We start from the raw sequence: 17,921 nt of genomic DNA on the forward strand, positions 1-17,921 counted from the left end.
GAATCTGTGGATAGATAGCAATCACGGATTCGGTGAGCCTCAGCCTTGCTACCTCCTGGTCGAACGCTTTTCCTGTGCCAGAGAGGGCCCCCACCGCCCGAACAGACTAACCCCGATACCGAAGTGGAGCACGTCTAGGCCCGACGGTGGAGAACCCTGGACCCGTTCATCAACAGCAGCCGCCGCAGCCGGGTCACCTGCCCCTCAGGTATCCCCCCGCAAACGCAGCTCGCCGCCCGGGGCACGACTGTCCGTGGCGGCGGCCAGCCCTTCATCAAGGGGGCGCGGTACTCAACCATGAGACGGCGCAGACCATGACCTGCAGATGCCGACAGGCATCCGGTGCCCTGTGGCCTGCCATGGAGGAGGGTGCAGGTACCACGAGTCTGCGCCTTTTGCTAGTGGCCGCCGATGCCCCTCTGCCGGACTATGTTGGCACCTTCGCTGACTCGTGCTGCGTTAGACTCCGGATGCATGTACCGTGGGCTGACTACCAAACGCGATCGCAGCCCACATGGAATAGACAAGGCCTGCCTTGCTGACAAGAGTGAACTTCCTCTTCTCGGGGGAGGAGTCCACCGCACGCCTGAGCAAGAACGTGCATGGCCACCCAGCTTCTTTTGTAGATCAAGCCCAGCGATGGGCGGGACTTGTCGCCGCCGGTCGGTGACGCCACCTCTTCTGTCCGCTTTCTGGGATGCCACTGGGGCTCAGAGGCAGCGGGCATGCGGGAGGGTCGCCCAACGCACGCTCCCTAGGCCGTGTTGCGGAGGCCGGTCATCACGTATGGAAGGGGTTCGCAACAGGGCGCCGACGTGGGCAACGCCATGGATACCGCTCTATCCATTTTCAGTAAGCGGCTTTATCCCAGCATATAGTATTCTATGGTCTAATTGTCCCATAACAAACCATACAAAAGCAGACCTTGCACAACCATAATCACCCTTAGAATGCATCAGAGTCAACAGGATAGATTCCAAGGGCCCAGAAATTCAGTACTCTTGGTGCCTCGTTGTAAAGGGATTGCCAAAAGTATCCACACCACTTAGCCCTTAGTCCTCACAGAGCACTGACGTGGAAATGCAGTGTGGCTTACCTTTATGGGCTGATCTCCGTTTTCTGGCTTATAGATTAGTAGGCCCAACTTTGTCGATATCCTTAATAACCTTCCTGAAACTCCTTTCTGGATCACCACTCTTATGGTAGAATCACGCGTCTGTATGAGCTTTGTGCATCCAGGTCATTCGTGTCATCGGGTCCGAAGACAGGGCCGATAACACGCGCGGCCTGAATCCACTTATCATTGACAAAGGATGTATGCCCAGGTGTGAAACCGTGCCACAGCTTTGCATCTGGTGGAAAAGGCAAGACAGCTTTCTCTCATATTGCATAGGCTCAACTCTCTAACATAGATAAGCACGCTTCAATGTCGTAGTGAGAATAAAAAGGGCCAGCTAGAGGCTCATGATTGCATTGGCCACGACACACACAGTTGCTATTCCCCAATAGGCATCAGATTTATTCTATTTCACTGAACCTGGGTTGCTAGCCTTTGTCTGAGTAAATCTCCTATGGAAACGCCACCGCACTGGGTGATCCTCATCCGAATATAGGGCGTTCCGGAGATTCTTGCACAGGCCTTCAGCGAGATCCTCAGCGCGATCCATAGGATGGGATGCGTGCTCTGTACGGTTCCGCCTGGCCCTTCCCCAAGGGCGAGGCAGGACAACCACGATCAGCAGACGATCATGATTTGCTCCACAAGACAGTTCCAAGGAGCTGCGTCGGGGCCTTCCTCCGGCTGGGACGCGCTGCACCCTTGGACTCGGTCCCTCGGGGCCCTGAGCATGCTTCTGTGCTGCGCGGGACAGAACCTGCTCGCCAGGAGCTGAGGAGAGACCCCGCTCATTGCCCATGTCGACGACGCACTTAGCTTCCATAGTAGCAACAGTGACGCGACGGGGCAGTCACAGAGGCGACAGGCCTGGTGAAGCAACATGGCTCGACGGTCAACACTGGGTGTAGGAGTACGGAGGGACAGGAGGCCTCTCTCCTGGCCGGTCTCAAGGAGCCCCCAGGGCAACCGAGGGCCGAAGCTAGTGATGGCACTAATCACTCGCCGTGCTGGTTGAGACGGACCCACACGTGACCTATGTGAATCCCTCGACAAGAAATAGGAGTTGGGGTGCTTGGCTGGCAGAGGCGGACTGATCCTGCCCGCACCGGAGAGTGGTGGCGGCTCACATGAGAGATCACTCAGGTAGTAGGTGACCTCACCCCGGTGACACGGAGAGTAAATTAGTATCCTAGCCAGATTAAGTATTTTCATTGTAACAATCTTAGTTTGAAAATAATTATAGATTGTACTTCGCATTTACATTGTTAGGATCGCAGAAATATCCTCATCACTTAGAGCGCCTAGGAGATGTCGCCTATCGGATTCGTCTAATATTAACCCGCTTGTCGGTTCGTGGTATATGCGATTGGGGGCAGTGTCTTCTAAATTAGGATACTTTTCATATTGCTTGATCATGTAGTCTATGTTTCGTAGCTCGCTATTAACAGCGCGTTCTATAGAGCCTGGAAGCCGCGGAGAGATTGGTTCGCGGCTAGCTAGCATCGGGCCGGGATCAACTGGGGTTCTACTGAGAGTAAACGACCCCGCAGAATTGGATCGAGGTAACGGCCGGTCTTTTGCTGGGATGCGGTACTCTGAACCACTGGGCGTGTAGGGTGCACGCGCAGACTGTGGCCGCAGTGGCTGTGTTTGGAGGTCTACTCGTGGAGAAGGCTGTAGCGCAGGATGAGAGTGATATGCCTCGTGCTGCTTCTGTTGTTGTTGGATGGTTTGCTTGGCAGCTCGTAATTCTGAAACCAGCGTTCTGATCCTGCCTTTGGCCACAGTCAGCTCTTTGTTGAGGGCCTCCACTTCTTCGGCCTTAGCAAGTACAGCAGGGCTCTTTGTAGACGGCGTACTTCGTCGAGCATCGAGATCCTTCTTGAGTCGGACTACGTCTGCATGTAGAGACTTGTTTTTCGCCTGCATCTTTTCGTTTGCCGCGACAACCCCTTCAAGGTTTTTCTGGAGCTCTGCGAGCTTCTTGTCCTTTTTGGCCAGCGAGTTAGCGTGTTCAGCCTTCAACATTGCTTGAATGTTGGACAGTGCACCTTCGTGAGAGCGCTCTCGCTCCTGCATATCGGCTATTTGCTGCATAAATCCTTGCACTTTAGCATTTTCGTCGCGTAAAAGCCGTTCTAGCATATTACACTTATCAACTTTCATCTGTATGCTTTCCATCGCAGACTCTAGCTTTGCCCTCACTTGCAGCAGTTCGCAATCTGCTTCCCTAGCTTTTATTTTCATTTCTTCCTTGAGTTCTTCCACTTCTATCTGAGCTGCAGTCAGCATATCTTGCATGTTTTTACAGTCTTGGCACTCAAACCGAGGGGTTTGGGTTCCGACCCCAGTAGCCATGGTTGTGATACTATCAGTATACAGGGACAATGCAACATCTGGAGGCATTGACGTGTTGACCTTGCTATTTAGTGCAGAGAGATTGTGCATCCTATTGGCCAAGTCTTCATATTCAATTCGCGAGACAATATCCATGTGAGATAGTTCTGATTGGGAAGACTTGTAGGAGGTATGAACAATCATAGTCTGCACTGATACAGTTACCGTTTTATCAAAGGTGTCGCTCCTTCTTAGCGATGTAGGCGACCGCACGAAGTGGAGCATTGCAGGAGTTGTAATAGAGGAATCCATAGGGGCGTCTAAATTGACCAGACTAACCTGACATCCAATGGAGCTGGCAGTGCGATCAGATTGACTTCCAGAGAACTCGGAGATCTGCTTCTTAGCAGACAACAGTTCTTCCTGGAGAAGCCTTATCTTGTTCCGCATAAGATTCTGAACAGATGACGCGCTCATCGGTCCATTTGCAGTTTCTAACAGATCAAGAAATGATAAGCTAAGTTTCTCATCGCCAGTTGAATCAGAATACATCTGAAGGCTGCTAGACGGTCTTTCACCTAGATTATCCCCAACTTGATGCTGTTCGGCTTTGGTAGGCATGGAAGCTGAGAAAAGCTTTTCTCTCAGATCCTCATTCTCCTGCTGGAGTTGCAGTACTTTTTCACGTAATATAGTAAAGCGATCGGACATGCGACTAAATTTAGAGAAGACGCGTCCAAGAGTGTCTCCAAGCCGTACCTTACATGCCTCAGTAGCACCTTCCGGCTCTACACGAACGCCTGATAAAAGCAAGTCCTGTACATCAAATTGCCTCTCAGGACTTGATAGTTTAGCACTGGCACCTCTACCATGTTCAGTGGGTGTTGTATGAAGAGATTGGAGCCTATGGTACTGAATACACTTCTCAATGTCCACCGCATAGCTCTCAATAATTGCTTTACAACCTTGCGCAGACCCTGTGTAAGCATTATAAAGTTTCTGGAGCCGAACACGCAGACCAGCCATGTCTGTACATTCATTGTGTAAGCTAGTGTTTTCAGCTTGCAAAGCCAGGACCTGGTCCATAAGCTCTTGCTTTTCGTCCTTTAATGTCTTAATTGAGGCAACTAACGCATCATACTCAGCTCCTTGTAAAATGTCACACTGAACTGAAGCAGAAAAAGTTTCCTTTTTCGTAGAATATAACTGTAATTCCTTTTCTAGCTTTGTAGTTGTCTCTTTTGCTTCAATGAGCTGTTGACGAAGACTCTCTTCCGTAGCCTTGAAGGAACGTAGTGCCTGAGTATATAATGATCGAATGTTCGAAAGATTGGATCGGATTTTGTCCTTCTTGCAGCAGATAAAGCGAATTGCACCCAACTTAAGACTTAAGCGAGTAACCTCACGATAAATTCTATCAGCTAGCTCAGTATTAAGCTGCTCTAAGGTTGAGATCCTCCTCTCGCATGCGCTTACAATGCGCTTGCTAGATGAAAGAATGAGCATTCCATTCTCTTGGGTCCCCAACATGGAAACATCCTCGTGCAGTGTGTGATGGAAAAACGAAGTACCAGCATTAGTGGTTGCTTGTGTAGAAGGAACTGTTAGCCTAGAAAAATCTCCTGTCATATTGTCTGTCAATGGAGGTAAGGTGATAATCTCTCCTAGTCCTTCGCAAAGGGAAGAGATTCGAGACTTCATCCCTTGAAGCCTTAATTTAAGAGCTTTTAGTTCAACTTTCTTATCATCTGCTGATAGATTATTGAATGCTTTGGATTCCGCAAAACATGCCTGAAGCTCAGCTTGGAGGCCCTCACTGGGGCGAATAATGACGCCACCTTCGGCTCGGCCTTTCTGCCACGCTGACTGCTGGGTTAGAGACTTTCTTGCATGCTCGACAGCGGAAAGCTTTGTCGGGACAAAGTTGGGGCCGCTATTCTGGCCTGCCTGCTGCGGTGGGACCTCATCATATATGATACCTGCAGCAGCTAGTCTAGAACTATACTCTGTGGGCGTTTCACTTTCTAGGATGAGAGCTAGGCTGTTGCAAATACGATAAGATGCCTCTCCCTCCAGCAGTGCTTCTGCACATCGCTTTATACTTAGAAATGCCAGTTGTAGGCCTGCAGAGTCATGCTGGGAGCTGCTTCTAACCGAGATAGAGGATGTCTGGGTAGTCGACGATGCTTGCTTGCTAGTTTGAAGGATAGCCTTGGTCAGTAACAGATCGTTTTCCTCATTAAATAGCCGCAAGGACTCTTCCATCTCTTTGCATCGAAGACCATGCCCCTGTAGTAGCAAGGAGGAATACATGGATGCTAAGCTCTCTGCAACCATGCATCTAGCATATAGAGCCTCTACTGAGTCCTCTTTGTCTAGCGATGACAAGTCTTGCAAACTGATCCTGGCTTGGAGATTCACCTGGCGCTGCAGAAGCTCATTTTCAGCTGTCAACTCATCAATCCGTTCAGCAAACATAATGATCCTGTTTCGCGCAGCAGTAAGATCGTTAATCAATAGAGAAAGTTCATGACTAGATGACCAGCTGTCCTTCACACCTTGGTAAGGGAGACGGCCCTTAGAATAAAATTGCTCCAACACATTGTAGCATATACTGCGATAGCGGACTGCTGTATCATAGAAGAATTCTGTTGTCTTTTTGGAATCAACCATGCTATTAAGTATCTTCAGTAGGTGTCCTCCGTGTCCGCTAGATAGCGGCGGATTGAGGATGGAGCTGATATGGGTGTTCATGCGGGATACTATCGCGCTATGCGTTGACAGGGTAGATGCATCAGAGGAGCCCTCAGCGGAAGTTTGGGACTTATTAACTGATGTAATAAGCTTTTGTTTCCCACGCGTATCTTTGTTATCCTTCACTAGCTTGTACATGCTATCCTGCTCAGTGATAATAGCATGAATATCTGCACACAATCGCGAATTCAAACGCTCAAGACGGTGGATCTCTGCCTCTAGCTCGTGTTGTCTCATCATCGCCTGATTGCATCTTATTTCCCAAAGACTATCGGGTATAGACACTGGCAACAATGAAACAAGTGATTTAATTGCATTTCTATTGATATGTATCTCATTCTTTTCGTTATTTTTTAAGTCTGGTTGTTCTGTGTTGTCAACAGGTTTGTAATTTTGTGTTGTCAGCGCTCTCATTAGCTCTAGATCCTGCTCCCATAACCCGTCTCTATATGATTGTAATACAAGTGTTTCAACAACATTGCTATTAAACAAGTCCGATTTTAGAATTTCATCTTGAACTGTGTTAACAATGCCCAGCCCCAGCTTTATCTTATAGATTTCTCGTATCTTGATGAGGAGGGCTCTCTTAAGCTCCATAATAAGATCTTTGTCATCCTCATTGCTCACTTGAAGGATCTTGTGGATTTTCAAGTTGTACTCAGTCTGAGTAGTCGCGTGGACAGGCTTTCTATGGATTGTCTCCTTAGTTATGTCATTGGATGATTCTGAGTCGGATTCTATATACTCATATTCAAGATCTGTAGCTGAAGCTGAGCCACCGTTATCACTGGTAGACGTTCCAGAGTCTCCTAAGGAGACCTTCGATACCCGACGTCGGCGCTTCTTGAGTTCTTGTTGTCTTCTTTCAATGACACCGTTTTCTCCCTCTTCTATTACCTCTATGCGGGTCGAAAATCGAATAGACTTTTCCAGTGGAACATCGGGGCCCAGAGAGACAGAATTTGTAGCAACACGCTTATATATCTCCAGATCCTCGGTTTGCTTGTCGCGGAGAGACTTCTCACCCATGTCTATGATGATGTTATGGAGCTCCTGTATCTTCGTGTCCTTTTCAACAAGCAGTGCTTCCATATTTGCCCGCTCTCTGATGCACGCATCTACTTTTGCTGACAGCGCTATTGCTTTCTCATTGATTTCATGCATGAGTTGAAGGTCCTTTTTCTGCTCAGCGACTTGCGCCTGGCTGGTTGCTATAACTCGATCTCTATCTGTGATTATTTCTTGAAGTCGACTAATTTCTTCATCCCGCTCTAGTAAGCATCTTTCTAACTTATCATAATTCTCTTGAAAGGCCTCATCCATTGTGGCGCTTTGAGTTTCCATAGTTTGCTTTAATAGGAGTAATTCTGTAGTTTTCGCCTCATTCTGACTACGTAGATGCCGTAATTCCGTCTCCATTCTGCTTAGTTTAGCTTCGAGCGCATTCTGTGTTCGCTCTAACAGAAGCTCCTTTTCCGTTTGATCCTTAAGCGCTGCCTCCATGGTTCCAAGGATGTGCTTGTGCTGTCGAACCTCTTGAACGTGTACTTCGCCCAAACTAATTAGTTGAACGCAGGCTTCTGGTAAGTCTCCTCGCTTCATCAGATCAATGCATTCACGATACTCCTCAGGAAGCTTCCTTACTCTTTGGGCCAAAATGACGGGATCAATCTGCTCCCCTGCACTCCCTTCCCCTGCCATGTTTCTAGAAAGCTCTTATTTCAGCCAGGAACGCTCCTCTGAAATGTAAAAGATGGGAATTTTAATCATTTTTTGCTCCCATTCACTCAGCGGTTGACAGAATGTCCGTTGACGAGTTTTCTAGAGACTTTGAGATAATAGAAGATATTGTCAACCGCCCCAGTGAGCGTCTCCTGAAAGTGCGCGGCAAAACCTCTGGTGCATATTATGCATGCAGGCAAATAGACGTATCAAAGCTCAAACAAGAACAGCAGCAGATGCTTGAAGCTGAAATACACCTGTTTCAACAGCTAGATGGAAAATTAACCACTCGTTACCTCAGGGTGCTGCGCAACAATAAGCCTAGCGTTATCCATTTGATCATGGAATACTGTGACGACGGGACATTAGAAGACTTGTTTGTAAGAACTCGGGAAAGAAGAATACCTTGTACAGAGGAAAAGACACGAGCTATTGGGTCTCAGATAGCACATGCTTTGAGCGCTCTCCGCTCCTCGGCCTGTGGACTTGATGGGGCTACCGTTATGGGCGCTCTTACGCCGAAATCTGTCCTCTTACTCAGCACAGGAAAGATCAGACTTAAAGGACTTTGCTCATGGCATTCATCGGGACAGATTTCTATATCAACTCGAGCAGACTACATGATATCGTATACTGCACCCGAGGTGTTTACTAGTAACATTTATAATGAGCAATCGGAGGTGTGGGCTCTAGGATGCATTCTGTATGAGGCCCTTGCAGCAAGGAGATGCTTCTCCGCAGAAACGGGAGCTATTCTGAGGCATAACATAATTAACTGCAAATATGCTCCACTTCCTAGCAGCGTCAGCGAAGGAATGAAGCTGCTAATTTCAGAAATGCTCAAGCCCGATTATAATTCCCGTCCGACTTTACTAGATGTTAGGTTATCCCTTCAACTGCTTAGCAATGCAGAAAAGACGCATCATTGGGACCCCGATATCATAACAGAGATCGCTGGCCATCCAACACCAGTTGCGGACTCAATCAAGAAGCTGGTAGGGATGGTTAGTGGAGATATTGTCACATTCCTGCAGAATCCAAGCAGTCCAGTAGTTTCTGCATATATACACACTGATCTAAAGACATCTAAAGCCTCGGGAAACGTGCATCTCGCTGGTAAGGTTGTTCTTACAAAGTCCACGTATGCGGATGGTGCGACTAACTGTGCTATCGACAGATCCAGACTACCTACCAGCGCAAGCATAGTGTACACGAGATCAAGCAGCAAAGGTAAAACGAGTTCCATTGTACACACCCCATCCATGTCGAAGATGGCTAATACCATACGTCATGGAGCCAGATCGCATAGTAGTTTTTCATCCTCTGCGCTTCAAACTCCCAATTTAACCTGCAAACACGTGGTATCAAGTTTCAGAAAGTCTATCGGCTCAAATGGTATATTAAACAATAACAGTACTTCTGTTTCAAATACAGACTCATTAAGAAAAAAGCATGCTTCCGATTGCAACGTGGACATGAACTCTGATAGCTTGACCCTTAGCAACCTAAATACTGGGCAAGATTGCTTACAACAAAAGCCACAGTTCTTAGAGCGCAATGGTGGAGGTTCTTCTGTTAGATCCGCTAGTGTAAGATTGCCATCCATGTCAATGACAACGAAACCCGCAAATCTGCAACTAATGGCCCTACACAACGCAGTAGGAGGTTCGTTTAACGCCCTGAGCAGAGACGTGACATTCAGTAAAACGCAAAGCTCGACCACAGATGTGTGTGGTACAACTGATTTGATGATTGCAGCAGTGAAAGGGAATGCTTCTCTTGTTGAACGTTACCTTGATACGCAGTCGGGGATGAGAAATTGCAATGGTATGACAGCACTGATGCTCGCAGCAGAGCGAGACCATGAGGCTGTAGTCTTACTCCTGCTCGCCACAGAGGGGCGCATGCATGTCTTACTTCCGGACGGGCGCAAGGGAAAGACAGCACTTATGTTTGCCGCCATCAACAATCATACAAGTACTGTACAACGTCTTTTGGAGACTGAGGCTGGCCAGCAAGATGAAAATGGCAACACAGCCTTAATGCTTGCTGTGAAGCACCGGTTTACAGACGTAGTGAAACAGTTGGTGCAGTGGGAAGGAAAGATGGCAAATGAGAGAGGAGAAACCGCCCTTATGATGGCTGCAGCAACTGGAGACGTAACTAGCGTAGGGTTATTGATAGACACGGAAGCTGGCTCAGTAACGACGTATGGCTGGACTGCGCTATGCTTTGCTGTCATGAACCATCATGCTTTGGCAGCCGAGGCTCTTGCTCAACGAGAACTTGGGTTGCAATGTTTTCAACATGGTTGTAGTGGTGTGACTGCGTTTATGATAGCCGCTGAGGCAGGATACGTAGATATAGCATCATTGCTGGTAGAAAAGGAGGTATTTCTTCGAAACAAGAACGGCGAAAAAGCACTGGATATAGCCATTAAAGCAGGTCAGGCAGATATGATTGCCTTCTTAGAGAATGCAGAAAGACTCCTAGAAGCAGATATGTGCTGATATCAAGTATCCTATAACCAATCAAGAGCTAGTGAAGACGACTCTTCGATTGAGGTTCCTCTTGAGCTTCCATATCTAAAGTAATTCAAAAGAGCAGATGCGCTTAAGCACTCTGCACTTTTGGGGTCTTTAACAAGTTTAAATTGCTCTACAGCAGCTTCTGCCGCCTTTGCGCCGAGGGCTTGTCTGTTGCTTTCCTTATATAGTAGTGCTAAGCGGTAAAGGACTCGAGCTTGTGCTAATCCATAAACAGTCGGTTTCTTTTGAACTAAGTGCTGATACACTTGTAGGGCAGTCTTTAGGTGTTGCTCTGCTGGCTCGATCATGCGCATGGACAGGAGCAGTGATCCCAAATTATAGCTGGACTTTCCACAGGCATCACTATATGGATCTGTGCTCTTTCGCACTTTAACTGCACGCTCATAATAATCCTTTGCCGTCTTGTTGTCAACTTGCATGTCTGCTGCATACCCCATTAGATGGTAGATGCTCCCTTGAAGAACGGCAGACGACTTCCCAGACAGATCTTTGTCTACAATGTTCTTGGCACGCTGGGCATAAGTAAGCGCCTTCACAGGATCAGATTGAGCCATGTATGCAATCCCCATATTGATGTAAACGGTTGCTAGAAAAGGAGACGTTGGACCATAGGCCTCCCGAAGGATTTGTTCTGCAGATTGGTAAGAGGTCATGCAACTATGGTAGGATTGGCAGCGCAACTGAGAAGAGCCAAGAAGTGTAAAGAACCTCGCCAAGACCAAAGGAGGGCATTGCTGATTCTGTAGAGAGTGACTGATGAGCTTAGATATCAATGCTTCTGCCTGGCGATAATCTCCTGCAGAATAGATTTCGAAACACTGTTCAAAAAGGTCCATACAGTGGCGTGCAGTCCCGCAAAAATGGGAATTTTATATCCTCCGTGCCTCTTTCTTTTAATAAAACGCACACTCCAGGAAAGCAGTATAGTCAATTAGACGCAGAGCAATCGTTTAGCGAAGCGGTTTCCAATAACTGGCGGCGGAGCATGTTATCTACGAGCCTCTCAACTCCGTCGCTCGATTTGAACCGCGCTCCAGTCGGCCACGGGCAACGCGTCCTTATGCATAACCCAAATGAGTCGTACATTGAGCAGCACGAGAAAAAGCTTGAAATGATGGGTGCCTCTGCTAAGGAGGTGCTTGCTCAGGCCACTCAGAGCATTAGCGATCATTTGTCGTCCATTATGAGCGCAGCTCTTCTGCAGCTGAAGTCCGACATAGCTAATCGGAAAATGTATGTCATGTTTGAGGAACTTCTTCACTGTGATGTCCGAACCGACCACACGCAGGCCCGGTCTGTCTTGCCTATCTTCGAGCCATTCATCGATAAGGCTGAATCCTTTTTGCAATCTTCGTTTTACCACTTCATTAAAAAAGAAGTTGAGTATTGTGTCGTGGATTGTATTTCAAAACACATTCAGGAACATGAAAGCGATATGTCAAAGATTTTTGATCTCACGGTAGCCTTTGCACAATCACAGTTAATGAACAACATAAACGAATTAGCCAAAAAGTCTGTGGTCGACGCTAAATTGGCAGAGAAGACTAACTTTTTAACAGAGATTGTACGACTGAAGGAGATGCTCTTTCAGAAACAAAAGATTGGAGATATGTATCTGGCAGAAACAGAGAAGTCTAAGAGGCTCTTGTTGAAGCTCATGCGTAGTGATTATGTTGAGTATGGGCAAACCTTGCATCTCAAAGACATACTACTTAGAGGCTCCGAGAAAAAGAGGGAGATAGAGGAGGCTGTATCCGCCATAGAGCTTGAGAAAACGGCCAAGGAAAGTCAGCAGCGATTGCAAATGTTGGCCGGGAATGACACTCTCTCCTCTCCTAGTAGCTCAGATGACCTCCATTGTGACGATCTAGATATCCGACAGACTCGTGGACAGCTCATGGATAAGCTTCAGCGGCGTAATGCCTACATCACGCAGCTAGAAGATTCGATGAAGATGCTTGAGTTCCTTAAGCAGGACCTGTCTAGTAAGACGAAAGAGCTCAATATGGCCCATGAAGCCACGTTCAAGGCCAATTATAGAAAGGAAGAGCTGGAAAAATACCTCTACAAACTGACAGGTGTCGATATGCGCTCACCTCAGCGACAGAAAAACAAGCCATACACAGAAGCTGATTTTGCAGAATTATCGGACAATTCACTACTTCAAAGCTTCTTATCTGGCGAGGCGCGGTCAGCTACGCCAGACAAGGTCAACACTCAACCACTATCGGGCCAGACCCCGACCAATCTTTTTACTAAACGTTCAATATTTGAGCCAAAAGATCTGTTAATTGATAAGCTAAACGGTGATATAAAGATTTTAGAATCTATGCTGAGCGGAGACAAGGAGGCCGTGTACGCTGAATTGCGCCGCTATCGCGCTAATGAGCTTCAACATAGACGCAAGATACTAACGTACAAACGCTTCTTGGAATTTGATCACGGAAAGAGAGGCAGAGAACATCCTATGACCGGTTTTGAAACGCGAGCAACACCTTTGGCCATTGACAAGCAACTAGACATGCTCTACTGGATAAGGAAGGCACTGTTAAAAACATTTGGAATAAAAATAAAAGACTCAGACAGTGAACAGACGATATTAAAGCGTCTTGACAGAACAATAGCTGAAAACTACATCAATCCGGAGCCGCAGGAGTTCAATAGTTCATTTGACAGTGATGGATCCATAGACTGGGAGGGGGATATTGCTGCAGAGAAGCGGCTCCAGCTCAATCCCTTACTTGATCCCAGTATGTACAGCAAAGGAAGCACTGCTTCTAGAAGTGCTTCAATGCGGACTCCTGGTCGTGGATGGATGCCTAACCTTAATAGTATGTCTAACAGGTCAACTGTACATCGGAACTCAACACTAGCAGATCCTTCTCAACCAGACTTGCATGATACTCCAATTCGCTTTCAATCTACGTCTTATGGTCCGGACACTATGCAGAATGGAGGCGGATACTATGACGAGTTTGGCAATTTCCTTGGTACAGACATCTTTTGTCCCCATTGTGGCAAATATGTGGACGCTACGGCCATTACATACAGTATAGATGATGGAGAGGAGGCAGAAGTGGACGAGAATGAGCATATGAACCTTGCTTCTGCAGCGCATAAAGGCAGCACTGACAAGCGATCCAGTGTCCAGGGTGAAACACCTTTTGTTACCCCTTCGGGTTCGAGAAAGCGTAGTATTTATGACAAAACAACCAGCTTTACAGATAAGTCTCGCCGCAATTCCTCTCAGCATGCGCCGCATGGCCGCACCTTCAAAGGTTATATTCGCGATCCATCTATTGGTTCTCCTTCACCAGCAATTTCAATGCGTGTGCGCTTCGGTGACAATTTAGCCTCTACTATCTCGATGGATCCCCTGACAATACCGCAACTGAAGTCGTCTCAACCACAGATGAACATAGTCTTGGCCCCAGACGTCACGCAAATCTATACCCATCTATCCACCTCTGATAGGCAGCAGTTTGAGCACGCCTTATTCAAGCAGAATATAGCCAGGAAGGGCAATCCGAACCTTTGCCAGGAAATAGACAAAGACCTGACACCACTCTTGGTGTCGTCTCTTGCACCGCGGGAAGTAGATAGGATCCTTTCCATTCCCTGTGCTGACCCAGATACGCCTACCAGATTCAAGTATGATAGTAGCCTTGATGATTCATTTATTAATTACATAGAGTATTCAGATAATTCTATACACGATTTAGAGTTTTCAGATGCCCACGATCCAGACCTATTCAATTATCTATACAATCAGAGTGCTAAAGTGATAAGCGATAAGGTCACGGTTCAAGTGGGTGACGATATTGCTAAGTCGTGCAAACAATCAGAAGTTGCTGTTCCAATTATTACTGAGGGCAACAAGGACGAAGCCTTCACACCACTAAGTCTCAGAAATAGCACTGCCTCCGATGGATTTATTGCCATGAGTGGGAATTCTCATCACATTCCTATCTACAATCCTGCAGAGCTATTTAATACCCTATTATTGACAGATTCGTTTAGAGCATTCATTGAGTCGCGTAGCTTGGATCCACGGGTTGTTTGCGCTAAGGATGTACAAGCCTATATAGCGGCTAAAAGAATCCTTGATGTAACTTCTTTCTACACGTCTTACTGCAAGGATACTCAAGCGATTGCTGACTTCGCCATTCTTCCTGAGCTTTCCGAAGAGCCTCAAGAGCTTGATCTGAGCTTCTCCTCAGATGAGTTTTATGTTGACATTTCCACACACCCTGATGGAGGTACAGAGGGTTGCTTTTTAGTTTCAAGGAAAACTAACACATATGAGCAGCATCAAGACACCGTCGTAATGCGGCAGCTGAAGCGCCCTTTCTCACATGCCGGGCATATCCACACGAGAGCTTCTGATGTTGAGGAGGTATGTCTTGATCCCTTATCTCCAATGCAGAATAAGCCTAACCTGGAACCTCGTCCATCCTCCAGTCCTTGCTGTGGCTATGTTACAGTTAACGGTATAGATTTACAGCTCTCAAGGTCTAAAACCCAAATCGTTGATGAACAGCCTACATACACAGCATCTAGTCATGAATATTCTATTCGAAGCAGAGAGATTTTGAAGCGATATTTACCAATGATTTATGAAGCTAACAACGGAGAGCCATCGTCTCTGAATACTGCTTCGTACAATGGTAATGGTATCATGAATAACATTAAGGTTCGGCCACTGTGCAAGAATGTGGTGCAAGTCATTTCACGCGATCGTGCTGAAAGATTCCAAGAGTATCTTTTAAATGAAGTTAAAGAGTTTAAGCTCAACAGAGCAGTTAGGCTCTTCATTCAGGAGCAGGTTCTGGAGCATCTTGTGTCCCTTAAGAGAGATCTTCAAAGAAGTCGCACAAGAGAACGCCTCATGCGAAACAAACGTCGAGTGTTGGCGGCAAAGAAGGCACTATTCGTTAAATACCTACAGAAAAATGGTCCAGGCAATCTTATTAGCTCCCTGGACACGTTAGAAAGTTATGCATCTCGTCTCAAGGAAAAAGTTGAATATGTTCCTGTATCAGTAGCAGCTAGCTGCACAGATGGCTGGATTGTTAATTTGGACATGTCAACCCTGATTAATAGAGCAGAGCCCGGTTCTGTGTGTGCATCAAGGGGAGCCTCAGAAGATCGCAAGTCAAGAACCAATGAACTGAGCTATCTGGTCAATCTAGTGGGCCCAGACCAATCTGTTTGCTCCACCGAACAGCCGCAACCTGCTGTAGGCACAGAGCAGCAAGATGACATCAATGTAGATAAGAGAATTGCAGTTGAAAAGGAGCTTGAAGATCTAGACAAGACTGCTACTCTCGCACACCAGCTTTTAGAGCAAATCAAAACAGAAATACAGAAGGCTGTCAATCTGATTAATAAGGGAATTCAATCGCCCCAAGGGCTTGTTGATGAGGAAGATTTCGACAAATATGCTTCAGAACGGACGCGAAAGAAGGAGGAGGTAGCAATTGAAATAGCAAACACTCTTCTTAAGAAGAGTGGCCTTACAGCCAACGGCTTTCTCTTTACAAATTTGCCACTGAAGCCAGCAGATATACGGAACATAGATGACGTATACCAGCGTCTTTACGACGAGGCTGCAATTATAAACGAGAAGATGAATAGTCGACGGATCCAATGTATGCAAAAGCTGAGTGACCACTATAGTAGACTTCATGACTCTATTACGCGTCCTTCAGAGATAACTGAATTTTTACGAATAAAATACTATGGCCGTGAAGAACCTGTCTCACGATATAACTACCACCATCACGGCATGTTTATGAATTCTCTGAATAAGTCCCTCCACGGTCTAACGATTTCCAAGCGTCCTCTCAATGGTGGGTTGACAACCAGCGAGCTTGAATTGCTTGAGCGTACAAATGTCCTTGAAAGAGGAATACAAATTAATGAAAAAACTTCCAATATAATCAACGTTATTTTTGGCAATCTTTATAGATCAAAGTCGACCGGAAATCGTGACCCTGAGACAGGTCAAAAGAGTCTCATGATGGGACCCGGCAAGTTCATTAGTTGGCAAGAAGCAAACGCAGAGCTGCAGGAAATCATTAATATAAATAATAGGTATTCCTTGAGTGCTCGGGGCTATCACTCCATGGAGCTAGTGACACCAGCCAATTTAGGCACCATAGGCCGCAGTGCCATTGAGCTTCCGCCTAATTTAACAGATGAGCAACTACAACAGATTGCCACTGAGGGAAATTGCTGCCTTGTTGCTGATGTGGATGCAAATCAAGATTCTAAACTGGATGGAGCACATGAAATGTGCTCAACTTGCGATGCTGATCCGCCTACGGCCATGCCTCTCAACAGTTCATTAATTAACGAGACCAATAGCTCTCAACATAAATCGCATTCTGGCCCTACTCAGGACTACGGGTCCAGCATTAACAACTTATCAACACTTTACGAAAAGGATGACTCTGCTCGAGCTAGTAACACCAACAATAACTCTGAAAGTCGTCCTGCTTCCAGCTCTCTGTTCACCGCCATAACTCCTTTAACTTCTACTGTTGAGTGTCTTGACCAAACAGCACAATATGCAGACCTCTCTAATCTTCCTACTACACGATCTATAGACAAGTTGCTGCCATCTTCCTTCTCAACCCCGGTGCAGCGGCAGCTGATTACACAGAGGGTCAACTTAACCCCTACCCTTGAGACTACGCCAGTAATCCCACTTGACACACCAAAAAAGGGAAAAAGCCAAGGCCTTTCGTCCAGAAAAATTATTCAAGCTATTCAAGCCAACATCAAGCCACCGTCTACCAACAGGGATGGTTATGAGAGGAGTAGGGAGCTAGACAGGCGAAAAGACATTTCGGGAATGAAGTTTATGATTAACACAGTCTCATTAGATCGGGTGGTTCCTTCCAAGACCAGCAGTCGGCCTACACCTTCTGCCGTGTTCCAAAGATCTGCATCATCCAGAGCTAACGCCCAGAATAACTCCCAAGTCAATGCGCAAACCACTATCCGAACAAACTCATCTTATCAGACCCCACTTCCATCACTGGTGACGCCCACTACTCTGCAAGATACTACAGCTCCTGTGGTTGCTCTGAGTGCAAACTCTACAGAGAGCCGTATAAGCAACAGACCTCACTCATCTATCGGCAAATCTACGATACATGAAGAGCTTGTACCGCTAAACCGGATTACACGGTCACAGAGCACTACAGAGAAGTCATTGGAATTATCAGATCTTCAACCTCCCTCCTGTCTACCGTCTATAGGCTCTCATCGAGGTACTCGTAATGCTGCTACATCGGATCCACAAAGGGGGTCGGGACACACATCTAACGATCTAGGAAACGCCTTCGAGCGTGTAGAATTGGGAGGGCTTGTATAGCTCTACGGCCACAGCTAAAAACAAATGTACTTAACAGTGGCGTTCGCTCTTGAACTCT

At 46.7% G+C, this 17,921-nt stretch overlaps 4 protein-coding genes across 4 annotated transcripts; 2 read left to right on the forward strand and 2 right to left on the reverse strand.

Annotated features, from left to right (window-relative positions):
* Positions 1 to 2,374: 2,374 nt before the first annotated feature.
* GL50803_00112787 (uncharacterized protein) lies at positions 2,375 to 7,909 on the reverse strand (the record flags this gene model as incomplete). Its single annotated transcript, XM_001704538.1, has 1 exon — positions 2,375 to 7,909. The coding sequence occupies one exon, from the start codon at positions 7,907 to 7,909 to the stop codon at positions 2,375 to 2,377; it is 5,535 nt and encodes a 1,844-aa protein (XP_001704590.1).
* Positions 7,910 to 8,010: 101 nt separating this feature from the next.
* On the forward strand, positions 8,011 to 10,440 carry GL50803_00101866 (Kinase, NEK; the record flags this gene model as incomplete). The annotated part of the gene is made up of 1 exon (XM_001704539.1): positions 8,011 to 10,440. One exon carries the CDS (start codon positions 8,011 to 8,013, stop codon positions 10,438 to 10,440), a length of 2,430 nt encoding a protein of 809 aa, XP_001704591.1.
* Positions 10,441 to 10,451: 11 nt separating this feature from the next.
* On the reverse strand, positions 10,452 to 11,315 carry GL50803_007639 (Tetratricopeptide repeat-containing protein; the record flags this gene model as incomplete). The annotated part of the gene is made up of 1 exon (XM_001704540.1): positions 10,452 to 11,315. One exon carries the CDS (start codon positions 11,313 to 11,315, stop codon positions 10,452 to 10,454), a length of 864 nt encoding a protein of 287 aa, XP_001704592.1.
* Positions 11,316 to 11,464: 149 nt separating this feature from the next.
* GL50803_00112784 (uncharacterized protein) lies at positions 11,465 to 17,863 on the forward strand (the record flags this gene model as incomplete). The annotated part of the gene is made up of 1 exon (XM_001704541.2): positions 11,465 to 17,863. One exon carries the CDS (start codon positions 11,465 to 11,467, stop codon positions 17,861 to 17,863), a length of 6,399 nt encoding a protein of 2,132 aa, XP_001704593.2.
* Between the last annotated feature and the right edge of the window lie 58 nt (positions 17,864 to 17,921).

The sequence above is a fragment of the Giardia intestinalis genome, chromosome 4 (assembly GCF_000002435.2).
Source record: "Giardia intestinalis strain WB C6 chromosome 4, whole genome shotgun sequence".
NCBI lineage: Eukaryota > Fornicata > Diplomonadida > Hexamitidae > Giardia > Giardia duodenalis.